The sequence below is a fragment of the Furipterus horrens genome, unplaced genomic scaffold (genome assembly GCF_987537825.1).
Source record: "Furipterus horrens unplaced genomic scaffold, mFurHor1.1.pri manual_scaffold_9, whole genome shotgun sequence".
Taxonomy (NCBI): Eukaryota; Metazoa; Chordata; class Mammalia; order Chiroptera; family Furipteridae; genus Furipterus; species Furipterus horrens.
This window is the reverse complement of record NW_028327179.1, coordinates 58,900,764-58,914,239: the sequence shown is the minus strand read 5'-3', so window position 1 is coordinate 58,914,239 and position 13,476 is coordinate 58,900,764. Positions and strand designations below refer to the sequence as shown.

General features: G+C 39.3%; 1 protein-coding gene across 2 annotated transcripts in view; it reads right to left on the bottom strand.

Annotated features, from left to right (window-relative positions):
* Positions 1–13,476, bottom strand: part of SUGCT (succinyl-CoA:glutarate-CoA transferase) — a 1,282,463-nt gene that overhangs the window by 1,218,456 nt on the left and 50,531 nt on the right. For both annotated transcript variants that reach the window (XM_090286756.1, XM_090286757.1), the window contains exon 6: positions 3,277–3,397. In XM_090286756.1, the coding sequence (XP_090142882.1) occupies positions 3,277–3,397 (121 nt within the window). The remainder of the gene's footprint in view (positions 1–3,276; positions 3,398–13,476) is intronic.

The following is a 13,476-nucleotide window of genomic DNA, read 5'->3' as shown; positions in this document are numbered from 1 at the left end:
ACACTGGTCAGAATGGCCATCATCAACAAATCAACAAATAAGTGCTGGCAAGGATGTAGAGAAAAGAACCCTAGTGCACTGTTGGTGGGAATGCAGACTGGTGCAGCCACTATGGAAAACAGTTTGGAATTTCCTCAAAAAACTAAAAATGAAACTGCCTTTCGAACCAGTAATTCCATTGCTAAGATTATACCTCAAGAATCCTGAAACACCAATTCAATAACCTATGCACCCCTATGTTCATAGCAGCACTATTTACTATAGCCAAGTGCTGAAAACAGCCTAAGTCCCCATCTGCAGAGGAGCGGATCAAAAAAATGTGGTACATTTACACAATGAAATCCGTCGTCGTCGTCGTCGTCGTCGTCGGCAGCCGTCCGTCTCGAGAGACGATGGTGTAGCTTCTTAAGAGTCTATCTGCACCGCCGAGAATGGTTGTGCAGTCCGACTCGGGAGTGACACGGTATCTGTCTCCTCCCGTGTTGAATCAACATCTTGCGATGACGCTGAAGCTACAGAACCTGGGCAGGGTAATATGGAGGGTCTGCTGTTGCCCATGCAGTAGACGCCCCCCTCTCTTCGCAGCTGAAGGGTCCAAGGGAAAGACGGAGTCAATACAGCTTGGCTTCAGGTGCGCCGCAGGAGTTGCCGGTGTTGACTACAACGTCAAACCGCCTTAGGGACTCCGGCTCCGGATTTTCTGTCGGGGTTTACTCCCTTAGCCTTTCCCCTGAAGAGGTATGCCGCAAGGCAGCGGAGGTTTTTTGGAGTCAGAGTTTTCCTTCTCTGATGTACCCTGACTGGAAGATCGAACCAGCGACACTTAGCTCGCAGGCCGACGCTCAATCCACTGAGCTAAACCAGCCAGGGCAAACACAATGAAATACTATGCAACAAAAAGAAAGAAGGAATTCCTGCCATTTGCGACGACATGGATGGAACTAGAGAGAATTATGCTTAGCGAAATAAGCCAGGCAATGAAAGACAAATACCATATGATATCACCTAATACAGAAAACTAATGAACAACACAAACAAATGAGCAAAATTGAACCAGAGGCATGTAAACAAGGAGTAGAAAAACAGTGACAAGGGGGAGGGGGGAGTGAGAGAAGGAAGATAAGAAGGGGCAGGGTCTAGTCAAGGAACTAGTATAAAGGACCCATGGACATGGACAATGGGGTGGAAACTGACTGTGGGAGAAGGGGAGGTTTGGATGGGGGGAAGCAATGGGGGAAAAAGTGGGACAACTGTAATAGAAAAACAATTTTTTTAAATGATTTAAAAAAAAAGAATACCCACTTCAGATTGAAAGATACACTTAGACTATAAGTATAGGAATGAGCAAAGATGTTTTATGCAAATAGAAATTTTTAAAAGCTGGGATAGCAATACTTACACCAGATGCCCCAACAATTACATTTCTGAGTATTTATCTGAAGAAATCCAAAAACACTAATTCAAAAAGATATATGTACCTCTATGTTCATTGCAGCATTATTTGCAATTGCCAAGACATTGAAACAATCTAAGTGCCAATCAACAGACATTTAGATAAAGAAGATGTAGTATGTGTGTCTGTGTGTGTGTGTCTGTGTGTGTGTGTGTGTGTATACACATAGAACATTACTCGACCATGAAAAGAAATTAAATCTTAACCACGTGTAACAGCATGAATGGAGGGTATTATGCTAAGTAAAATAAGTCAGACGGAGAGACAAATACTATGTGATTTCACTTATATGTTCAATCTAATGAACAAAAATTAATGAACAAAGCAGAAACAGATTCATAGATACAAAGAATAAACTGACAGTTGCCAGATGGGAGGTGGGTGGTAGGACTGGGTGAAAAAGGTAAATGGATTAAGAAGCACAGATGGTAGTTACACAATAGTCACAGTGATATAAAGGACAGCATAGGGAAAATATATAGTATATGATATAGTAATAACTATATATGGTGCCAAGTGGGTACTAGATTTATCAGGGTGATCACTTCATAAATTATATAAACACGTGGATTGAGCGTCGGCCTGCGAGCTAAGTGTCGCTGGTTCGATCTTCCAGTCAGGGTACATCAGAGAAGGAAAACTCTGACTCCAAAAAACCTCCGCTGCCTTGCGGCATACCTCTTCAGGGGAAAGGCTAAGGGAGTAAACCCCAACAGAAAATCCGGAGTCGGAGTCCCTAAGGCGGTTTGACGTTGTAGTCAACACCGGTAACTCCTGCGGCGCACCTGAAGCCAAGCTGTATTGACTCCGTCTTTCCCTTGGATCCTTCAGCTGCGAAGAGAGGGGGGGTCTGCTGCATGGGCAACAGCAGACCCTCCATATCACCCTGCCCAGGCTCTGTAGCTTCAGCTTCACTGGAGAGGACACTCCAGCGTCATCGCAAGATGTCGATTCAACACGGGAGGAGACAGATACCGTGTCACTCCCGAGTCGGACTGCACAGCCATTCTCAGCGGTGCAGATAGACTCTTAAGAAGCTACACCATCGTCTCTCGAGACGGACGGCTGCCGACGACGACGACTATGCTGTACACCTAAAACTAACATAAAATAATATTGAATGTTCACTGTAATTTTTTTCTAACATTTTTGAAAGAATAATGCCTGGCAGATCATTGGCATGCCATAAGTATTTGGTGAATGAATGAATTAAAAAAACTGAAAAATATTATGAATTTTTCTAACAAAAACTAATTATATGACTTTCAATTTTCAGAACCACTTTCCTACATTGAATCCTTAACTGAAAGTTAATTGCTTATGAAATATGTAAAACTAAGAAATATGATGACTGTTTTTTCCCCATTGGTCTAAATGCACATACTCACATACATCCACACACTCACAAAGTTAACTACAAAGGCTTAAGTACCTAAAATACTTTATAATACTCTTTTCCTTGGCTTAGCACTTTTGAATATATTGAAGAGATATATTGAATTCCTGTGTTTTCTTAAAGCCAATTAACATTTCAACTATAATTCTATTGCATATATGAGTTAATAGTACTTTGTAAATGTCTGAAAAATAACAACTAGGAAAACTGGCAAAAATTATAGTCAGACAATTTATAGAAATGTAAATTGCTAATAACACATGAAAGTTTTTCTTCAGATTAATGTTCTTTAAAGTTTAATTTTCAGCATCCTAAAATGTCTTGGGAGGGGAAAAAGAGCAAAACCACTTCAAAGGGTTCTTATAGAAATAAAGAAATAAGGATATTGGTAAATCTATTCAGTGACAAAGGTGTGGAACTGAAATACCTGTGATGGAACAATAGATGATGTGAGGAGCAATCTTGTCTATATCTTCGTAGCCAAGGCCCATTGCAGAAAGTTTGCCAGGAACATAGTTTTCCATGAATATATCACAAACAGCTGCAAGCTGAAGGAAGAGTTGAAAATGAATAAGACTCCTTAAAGGACTGCCAAACTTTCAACAAATCCCCGCATTAAAAAATTCTAATTTCAGTAAAAAAACAATTGATCCTCATTTTGTAATAGTACAAAAAAATCACAGAAAAAGTAGAATTACAAAGTAGAATTAGATCAAATTTCAGGTGCCAATTAACATTTTATCTGTTTCTCCTACAGCAACTCTATTCAGCATGCTCCAAGGAGAACCCCAATAAATATGCATTTATTTACTAATAATTTTCTACCAAGTATTGCTTGGGGGTTTGGAAGAAAGCAGGTGTTAGTATAAAATAAAACCCAAAACTACAGTTACACATCAATTTATTCCACACATTTCTCTGAGTCTCTATTTACTACTTATAGATATCAAACACATCTAGGCTTCTACAGCAATCATCTCTCACTGAGCAAGTTATGCATGGTGCATAATATAGTACCTTATGCAAATGGCATCTAATGTATTATTTTTAATTTTAAAAACCAGGTTTCATTTCTTCAAGAAGTTGAATATAGAATTACCATATAACCCAACAATGCCACTCATAGCAGGGACTCAAAAAGATACTTGTTTGCAAATGTTCATAGCAATATTAGTGGCAACAGTCAAAAAAGGTAGCAACAATCCCATCCAGCAAAGGATAAATGTATCCATAAAGAGGGATATTGTTCAGCCATAAAAAGAAGTTCTGATACATGCTACAGCATGAATTAACCTTGAAAGATTATGCTAAGTAAAATTACCCAGACTAAAAACTACAACTATTGTAGAATTTCACTCACATGAAATATCCAGAAAAGGCAAATTTAGAAACAAAAAGGATAAGAGATTATCAGGGGCTGCGGGGAGAGGCAATTGCAGTTATTACTTAATGTATACAGAGTTTCTGTCTGAGGTGATGAAATACATTAGAAATAGATAGCAGGATGGTTGTACATTGAATGTAATTAATGCCACTGACCTGGAAACTTGAAAGTGATTTAAATGAAAAAATTTTAAATATATATACCACAATAAAAACAAAATTTTAACTAGGTAGGGTTTTGATATTTTTACACTTCTATGGAATTCTAAATCACATCTCAATCCACATAAAGTATCCAGATGGAACACAAATTCACTATTTCAATAAGACAAAAATACAAATATAATGAATAACATACTAATAGAAAAGTGTTCAAATATTTTAATTAATTAAAAAATCAGATTGAAAATAATTTACATGGTATTATTTTATGATTGGAGGGGAGGAATAAGTATACAAGTGTTACTAGAAGACAATCTGTCCAGATCATTGGGGAGTCACCCCCATTGGCCAAGGTGGTGGCAAGCTGAGGTTCTTACACTAAGCACACAGAAAGCTAGAAATATCAATGGATAAGGCCTGAGCACAAAAAGCTAGCAAAATAAATGGATAGAGGAAAAAGCCCTGCCCCCTCCTTCTGGTACCGGATTGGTGGTGAGACTAGTGGAAGGTAGACACATGCACCATAGAAGTCAAATTGGCACAGAGGCAGGTGCTGGACGAAAGAGGCTTGTCAGTCTAGCCTGGGGAAAAAAGGGATTGGTGGATAGGCAGACCTACCAGAAGAGCACCAAACTATGAAAAATTGATTGGTCATTTTGAGAAAGCACCTCATCTATCCCATACCCAAGATAATATAATCTTAGGGGAACATAGAAACACTCTCACATGTTACTTGCTTCCTCATGACCTGTGCTCACATGGTGCACCAGCCTGTTCTCTCCAGGGGCCATGTGGCCTTAGGAGCTGTGTAGCCCATGACTCCAGGAGAAAGCCTCTCTCAGGTTCTCTCTTGTCCACCTGGTGATGCACTCTCCGTGAATTCACATACTATATTGCCCAGGAGCACATGACCAAGAGGCTATGGCACCTGCAGGCTCCACACACAAGCTCCAGGAGACAGTTGAAATGAACAGGAGCTGGGAATGAGCTAAGCTACTGAATGGTGACTAAGAGTGCCTAGCAGCCACATGCAGGCTCCAAAGGACTGTACTTTAAACTGGAGGAGAAACTCTGGACACTGGCTTTTGTCTTGGTTTTGCTGAGGAAATGCACTTTGAGACAAGAGTACACCATTCTCCAGGATCACACAGCACCTGAATAAAATCTATTTCCTTTTGCACCAGCATCTGACTCACGAGTTTGGCTTTTGTGGTAATAAGCAGCCAAACAGAACCCCTGTTTTATTGTTCAGTTACACAAGGGCATAAAGAGATTTGACCAGCCAAGATGGAGGCATAGGTAGATGCACTGCATTTCTGCCCACAACTAAGAAGGAATACAACTATCTCAAAACTAGAGACAACCAAAAGTTCCAGAAAATCTAACTGCATGGAAGTCCAACAAAGATATAAAGAAGAAATACTCATCCAGAGAGGTAAGAGGGGCAGAGCTGGGACAGAGAGGAAAAGGTATGGTGCCAGAGCAGTGGAGGCAGCCTCGGTAGCAGCCTGGCAGAAAACGCAGTAATACATTTAAATAAGTAGGGAGGAAAACCTGGAAAGCACTCCCAGCGCCACATCAGACTGTACAGCTCATGTTTCCAGCGCCAGGGAAAATAAAGTATCATAGCTTCTGACTATGAAAATCAGTGGGGGTTGGGGTGGAGGAAGAAACTGCCAGACTCTCAGCAGAATCTGCTTGTTTAGAGGGTCTTCACAGTCCTAGAACACCCACAGACCCACCCACTCTGGGAACCATTGCCAGAGCAACAGCCAGAGAGACAGCAGTTCCATACAGGAAGTGGGAAAAGTGCTGAGTAAGCAGCACTGCTCCCTCTCAGAACCCTCCTCCACATACAGTGCCATGACAAGGTGAAATGGGTTGCTCTGTACTGACGAATATCTGAGACTCAGCCCCTTATAACATAACAGGTGCAACAGCTCTATATAAAACACAGAGGCAAACACAGGAGGCTGTCAAGTTGAGGAGTCAGAGAATTATGGCCCAAAATAGGAATGGATCAAAGATCCAGTGAGAGAACTAAGCGACGAGAAGATAGGCAACCTAACAGATGCAGAGTTCAAAATACTGGTGATTAAGATGCTCACAGACTTGACAGATATGCATAAGTACCACAAATGCAGAAGGGAAGAAGTGAAGGCTAATCTAAGTGACATGAAGGAAAATCCACACAAAACCAATGGTGAAAGAAAAGAAACCAGGGTTCAAATCAATGACTTGGAACACAAAGAAGAAATAAACATTCACCCAGTATGAAACAAGAACTGAAAAAAATGAGGATAGGCTTAGGAACCTCCGGGACAACTTTAAACTTGCCAACATCCAAGTCCTAGGGGAGAACAGGAAGAGCAAGAAATTAAAAACTTATGTGAAAAAATAATGAGGGAAAAATTCCTAAATTTGGTGAAGGAAATAGACATACAAGTCCAGGAAGAATAGAGAGTCCAAAACAAGCTAGACCCAAAAAGGACCACACCAAGACACATCATATTTAAAATGGCAAAGGTTAAAGATAAAAAAAAATCTTATCTTTAAAAACAGCAAGAGAAAAGCAGACAGTTACCTACAAAGGGGTGACTATAAGGCTGTCAGCTGATTTCTCAAAAAAACTTTGCAGGCAAGAAGGGACTGACAAGAAGTACTCAAAGTTATGAAAAGCAAGGACCTACAACCAACATTACTCTATCCAGCAAAACTATCATTTGGAATGGAAGATCAGATAAAGTGCTTCCCAGAGAAGGTGAAGCTAAAAGAGTTCATCATCACTTATTTTTAAAAAAGAAGATCAAAACTATGAACACTAAAATGACAAAAAAAACCTCACAACTATCAATAACAGAATCTAAAAAATAAAAACAAAAACAAACTAAGTAAACAACCAGAATAGGAACAGAATCATAGGTATGGGGATCACTTGAAGGGTTATCAGCTGGGAGGGGGAAGAGGAGAAATAATGTAGGTATTAAGAAGCATAATTGGTTGGTACAAAATAGACAGGGGAAGTTAAAAATAATATAGGAAAGGGTGAAGCCAAAGAACTTACGTACACAACACATGGGCATAACTAAGGGTAGTGGGATTGCTGGAGGGAATGGGGACACTGGGCAGAGGGAAGCAAAGGGAAAAGAAATTGGGAAAACTGTAACAGCATAATCAACAAAATATACTTAAAAAAAGATATTTGATATGATACAAGTATACTAAAATACTAATCTTTTTGCCCGTGAACAGATATTGTGTAAGAATAAAAATAATTTTTTTAACTAAAAATATTTTTAGAGTACCATGTAGTCTACTGTAGAATGTTATTTTAAAAATATGGAAAACGAGAGTAAGAGTTTCTACTGATAAAGAAACCTAGTAGTTTTTTATGATACCCAAGAAGTCAATATGTATATATATTGATAAAATATCCCTAGAAAAGTATATAGGGGAGAAATTGTCATTTTCTCCATTTTATATTTATTTTAAATAAATAAAAACTAGCCATATACTAGGTAGTCTTAGTGAATCTGTCATCCAAAATATTCTCTTTCCCTCTCTTATTTCAGGATATTCCCCCATTTTGAGATCATGTATATTCCCTATAGCTTTAGAAAAGTCACTCACAAAAATTCTAAACAGAACAATTGTAAAATCAGACCTTCAGAAATTCCTGAGTTATACTAATCTCCACATTATCTCCAAGTATTATGCAAATCAACAGCTCCAGAATAGACTAAATTTGTTTACTGAATTTCCCTAACCTAATAATCTAATAGAAAATAAAGTGAAGAGAAAAAAAGAAGACTGATTCCCAGTTTTATTGGAGATCACCTCTGCCTCACATAGTTGCTCACAAATTACCTAATAATCTATTCTGAAACCTTGCCTCCCCCCCAAAAAAAGCAAGCACAATTTTGTATGAGTTAGAAAACCCACCATCTTTTTCTTTCTGAAAGGGTAAAAATAAATCTTGCAGTCACAGAGGAAAATAAGAACTAAAATAAATTTGAAATATAGAGTACCTAATTCTGAGTTCTCTTTATTAGATATCACTTAGTAACAAAATGGATGAGCAAGATCAGAAGTAGTGAGAAATGTGATATTAATTTAACCATATTTATGAGTACAAAATTAATATTAAATAATTTTTAAATATTACTTGTAAGAGATGTGTTCTGAAGGATTTATGGCAAAGTGTCTTGCCTTCTTTCAAATAGTTCATAACCATACACATAAAAGCATGCATACAGACTTCCAGCCAAGATGGAGGCCTAGATAGACACACTGGGTCTCCCTCCAAAACTAAGAAGGAATACAACTACCTCAAAACTAGAGACAACCAGAAGTTCCAGAAAATCGAGGCATATGGAAGTCCAACAAACAAATATATAAAGAAGAAATACTCATCCAGACAGGTAGGAAGGGTGGAGCCAGGCCGAAGAGTGTGGTGACGGCAGGAGTGGTGGCAATGGCAGGCCAGCAGAAAGCACAGTCACATGTTTTTAAAAGTCAGGAAGGACACCTGGGGAGCACTCCCAGCACCACACCAGACCATGGCAGCTCACGGTCTGAGTGTCGGGGAAAATAAAGCCTGATTGCTTCTGACTGTGCAAACCAGTAGGGGTTGGGGCAGGGTAAGAAACTGCCAGTCTCTCAGCAAAGTCTGCTTGTTTAAAGGGCCCCCACAGTCCTAGAAGATCCGCAGACCCACCCATCTGGGAACAACGACCAGGCCAACAGCTAGAGAGGTGCCAGGCCTATATGGAATTGGGAGAAGTGCCTGGAAAAGGGGCAAGTGCTAGGCAAGCAGCATTGTTCCCTCTCAGATCCCTCCCCCACATACAGTGCCACAACATGGTGAAACGGGTCACCCTGTACTGATGAATACCTAAAGCTCTGCCCCTTTCAACGTAACAGGAGTGACAGCTCTATGTAAGACACAGAGGCAAAGAAACAAAGGAGTATGTCAAGATGAGGAGACAAAGAAGTATGGCCCAAAAGAAGGAACAGATCAAGGTTCCAGTGGGAGAACTAAGCGATGAGGTGATAGCCAACCTAACAAATGAGGAGATAGCCAACCTAACAGATGCAGAGTTCAAAACACTGGTGATTAAAGATGCTCACAAATTGACACATATGCATAAGTATGGCAGACGCATAAGGAAAGAAGTGAAGACTATGCTAAATGAAACGAAGGAAAATCCACACAAAACCAATGGTGAAGAGAAGGAAACCAGGGTTCAAATGAATGATTTGGAATATAAGGAAGAAACAGTCAACCAGTATAGAATGAGGAAATAAGAATTTTTAAAAATGAGGACAGGTTTAAGAACCTCTGGGACAACTTTAAACGCGCCAACATCCGAATCATAGGGGTGCCAGAAGGAGAAGAGGAAGAGCAAAAAATTGAAAGCTTATGTGAAAAAATAATGAAGGAAAACTTCCCAGATTTGGTGAAAGAAATAGACATACAAGTCCAGGAAGCAAAGAGAGTCCCAAACAAGCTAGAACCAAAGAGGACCACACCAAGACACATCATAATTAAAATACCGAAGGTGAAAGATAAAGAGAGAATCTTAAAAGCAGAAAGAGAAAAGCAGAGAGTTACCTACAAAGTAGTGCCTATAAGATTGTCAGCTGATTTCTTAAAAGAAACTTTGCAGGTTAGAAGGGACTGGCAAAAAATATTCAATGTGATAAAAAGCAAGGACCTACAACCAAGACTACTCTATCCAGAAAGGCTATTATTTAGAATGGAAGGGCAGATAAAGGCTTCCCAGATACAGTAAAGCTAAAGGAGTTCATCATCACCAAGCCATTATTATATAAAATGTTCAAGGGACTTATTTAAGAAAAAGAATGTCAACACTATGAACATTAAAGTGACAACAAACTCACAACTATCATCAACTTAATCTAAAAATAAAAACACAAACAAACTAAGCAAACAACCAGAACAGGAACAGAATCAGGTGTGAGATCATTTGGAGGGCTATCAGCTGGGAGGGGGAATGGGGAGAAATGGGGAAATAGTGTAGGGACTAAGAAGCATAATTGGTAGGTACAAAATAGACTGGGGGAAGCTAAGAATAATATAGGAAAGGGTGAAGTCAAAGAACTTATATGCACAACCCATGGACACGAACTAAGGGGTATGGGATTGTTGAAGGGAAGGGGGATACTGGGAAGAGAGGAGTGAAGGGGAAAAAATTGGGACTACTGTAACAACATAATCAATAAAATATAGTTAAAAATTGTTTTAAAACACATACATACAAATATGTACATATATAAATGAGCAAATACAGCCAAATGCTAAATTTTTTATATCTTTCAACTTTTGTGTTATATTTGAATGTTTCATAATAATATGTTGTAGGAAAATACAGCCTATAACATTGCTCTGTGGACACTGTATAGATATTGTGACTGTCAACTAATTAACGTGGAGAATACTTGAAATATAATGTTAGAAAGTTATCAAATCATTTTTGCCATGAAAATACAAGGTTCTACATAGATTTCATTCGCAAAATTTTGTTTTCACACAGCCTGTTTTTGGTTAACCTAGTTGACAAAAGAGGTTTTTTTTTTTTTTTTTTTTGAGCTCTCATGTATCCAGCTGATTGCTTGGTATAATACTATAGAAGAGTTTCTATAAACTAGACATTATATTAGCAATCATAGCCCCCAAGGCCTGAATGCAGGAGTTATTTTACTACTCTTAAGGCCAAAAAAGAAACCAATGCCATAAAAATTTAAAAACAAGGCAAAATAATTTTTCCTTTAGGCAGTAAGACACATAATTTGGAATGATATAACTAGCCAGCCATAGAAATGAATAATGTCCCCAGACAATCTAAGTTTATATTAAGTTTAATATGAGTCAAAATGTACTTTGTTATTACGAATCAGATAAATCAGGCCCACAGTGAAACTTAATTTAAAATCCTTAGAGTGTGGAGGAAGACACTGGTAAGTAGCAAGGACAGTAAAAAGGAAGTCCCAGCAATTCGTTTATTTTGGTCAGAATTATACATGTAGGCCTGAAATACTCAAATGTATTAGTAGTAAGAGTTATGAATTCCACCTAACACTGCCCCATTGATAAACCCTACTGAAGCTGTAAATTATTTGTTTAATCAAATCTGAAGCCTTTACTATTCAAGATTCAAGATAAAATATCAGAATACCCTGAATTAAAAGCAAAGAAGTAGGGATTGTGAACACTGAAGATGAAAGAAAACAGAAAAAGAAAATTTAGGAAAGAAAACACTCTTAGATTAATAATAATAATAACTACTGAGATGATAAAAGGAAGGACCTGAGAAAGAAGACAATGGGAAATGGATCAAGGTGAGAGTAGGCACTGTAGAAAAACAGAGCAGTACTACAATAATAAAGAACAATTTATAAAAATCAAACAAAGTTTGACCTGAAAAAAAAAAAAAAACTAGGAATGTACGAGTGTCTGTCCATCTGCGTAGGTGCTCGGATGCAGGTGGCCCAGGCTCTCCCAGCAGAGTCACTGCTGCCTGGCCTGGCACTTCTGGCTGTGCATGTTTGGAGCATGAGCAATTTTGTGAAATTAACCAAATTCTCCTTGGGAAGTAGCTGCCTGTGAAATTTACAAAATCCTCCTCAGGAAAAAGCCAGCAGAGCTGACCTGGGGGCCAAGCCTTGTTCCTGCCCCTCCACGACAGGCCAGACTATCAGGAGCTAGGGTCCAGGAACTGCAGTATTTGCCAGGGAGGGGCCTATTGCCTCCCCAACCCCTGACGTCACTGAAATGGCAAGCCAGATAGAGTGGCACTGAGGAGGCTGTGGTTTGAGAGAGGAGCTACGAGCACCAGGGGTAGAGAGATGGCCAGGGCTACATGGGCTGCAGAGGCCAAGTAGGGAGCACAGCAGCAAGAGTCTGAGGCTAGGACCCACCGGAGAGCGTGAGCTCACCACAATAGTCCCGTGTTGTAGTTTTGCTGCTAGACTCTTCCCTCCCTTTCCCCACCCCATCAGGGTGATATGAGACTTGAAAGAAGGCAATTCATACAAGATATATTCTAGTGATTTTAGGGAGAGTGAGAGAAAAGCATTGGTGTGAGAGAGAAACATCAATAGGTTATCTCTGGTAGTGCCTTCACTGTAGATCCAACTCACACCCAGAAGCCCTCTCAAGGCAGAAGCAGATCCTGCAGTGACTTGGGACATTTACTGAAATACCCCAGCACCCAGTGTTGATAAAAGCCAGTTTTGCAGAGCAGCTTGGCATACCCTGGGAGCAGCCAAGCCCAGAGGAATAAGCTATAAACTGTGGATCACTTGTAGCTTCGAAAAGTCTTCTAAGGGCCAAACATGGACAGCACCAGACATCAGATTCAGGCATCGGAGCAGCATCCAAAGGGATAAACCAGCAGGCAAACACCAAACTCTGCTGAGACCAATCCACTTAGTACTTTTTTCATTATTTTTGCTTTTTCTTGTTCATAGCTTTTTTATTATTTTTTTATTGTTGTTTGAAAAAAATGACAGCAAACTTCCCCAACTTGGTAAGGAAAAAAAGTCAAGCAAGTCTAGGAGGCAAAGAGGGTCCCAATCAAGATGAACCCAAAGAGACCAGTCCAAGACACATTACAATAAAAATGGCAAAATTTAAAGACAAAGAAACAATGTTAAAGTCAACAAGGGAGAAAGAGCTAGTAACATACAAATGAGCTCCAATAAGGCTATCAACCGATTTATCAACAGAAACACTAAATGCGAGAATGGACTGGCACAAAATATTCCAAGTAATGAAAAGCAAGAACCTGCAACCAAGACTACTCTCATTTAAAATCGAAGGCAAAATAAAGAGCTTCGCAGAAAAAGAAGGCTAAAAGACTATATCTCCACCAAGTCAGCATTGCAAGAGATGCTAAAGGGACTGCTTTAAGAAGAAGAAATGAGAGAGACGGATAGGCAGGGACACAGGTACAAAGGGAAAAACTAGCAATGAATAAGTTCCTATAAAAATAACAATGAATAATTACCTTAAATATCAAGACCATAGAGTGGCTCAATGGATATGACCCACACATGT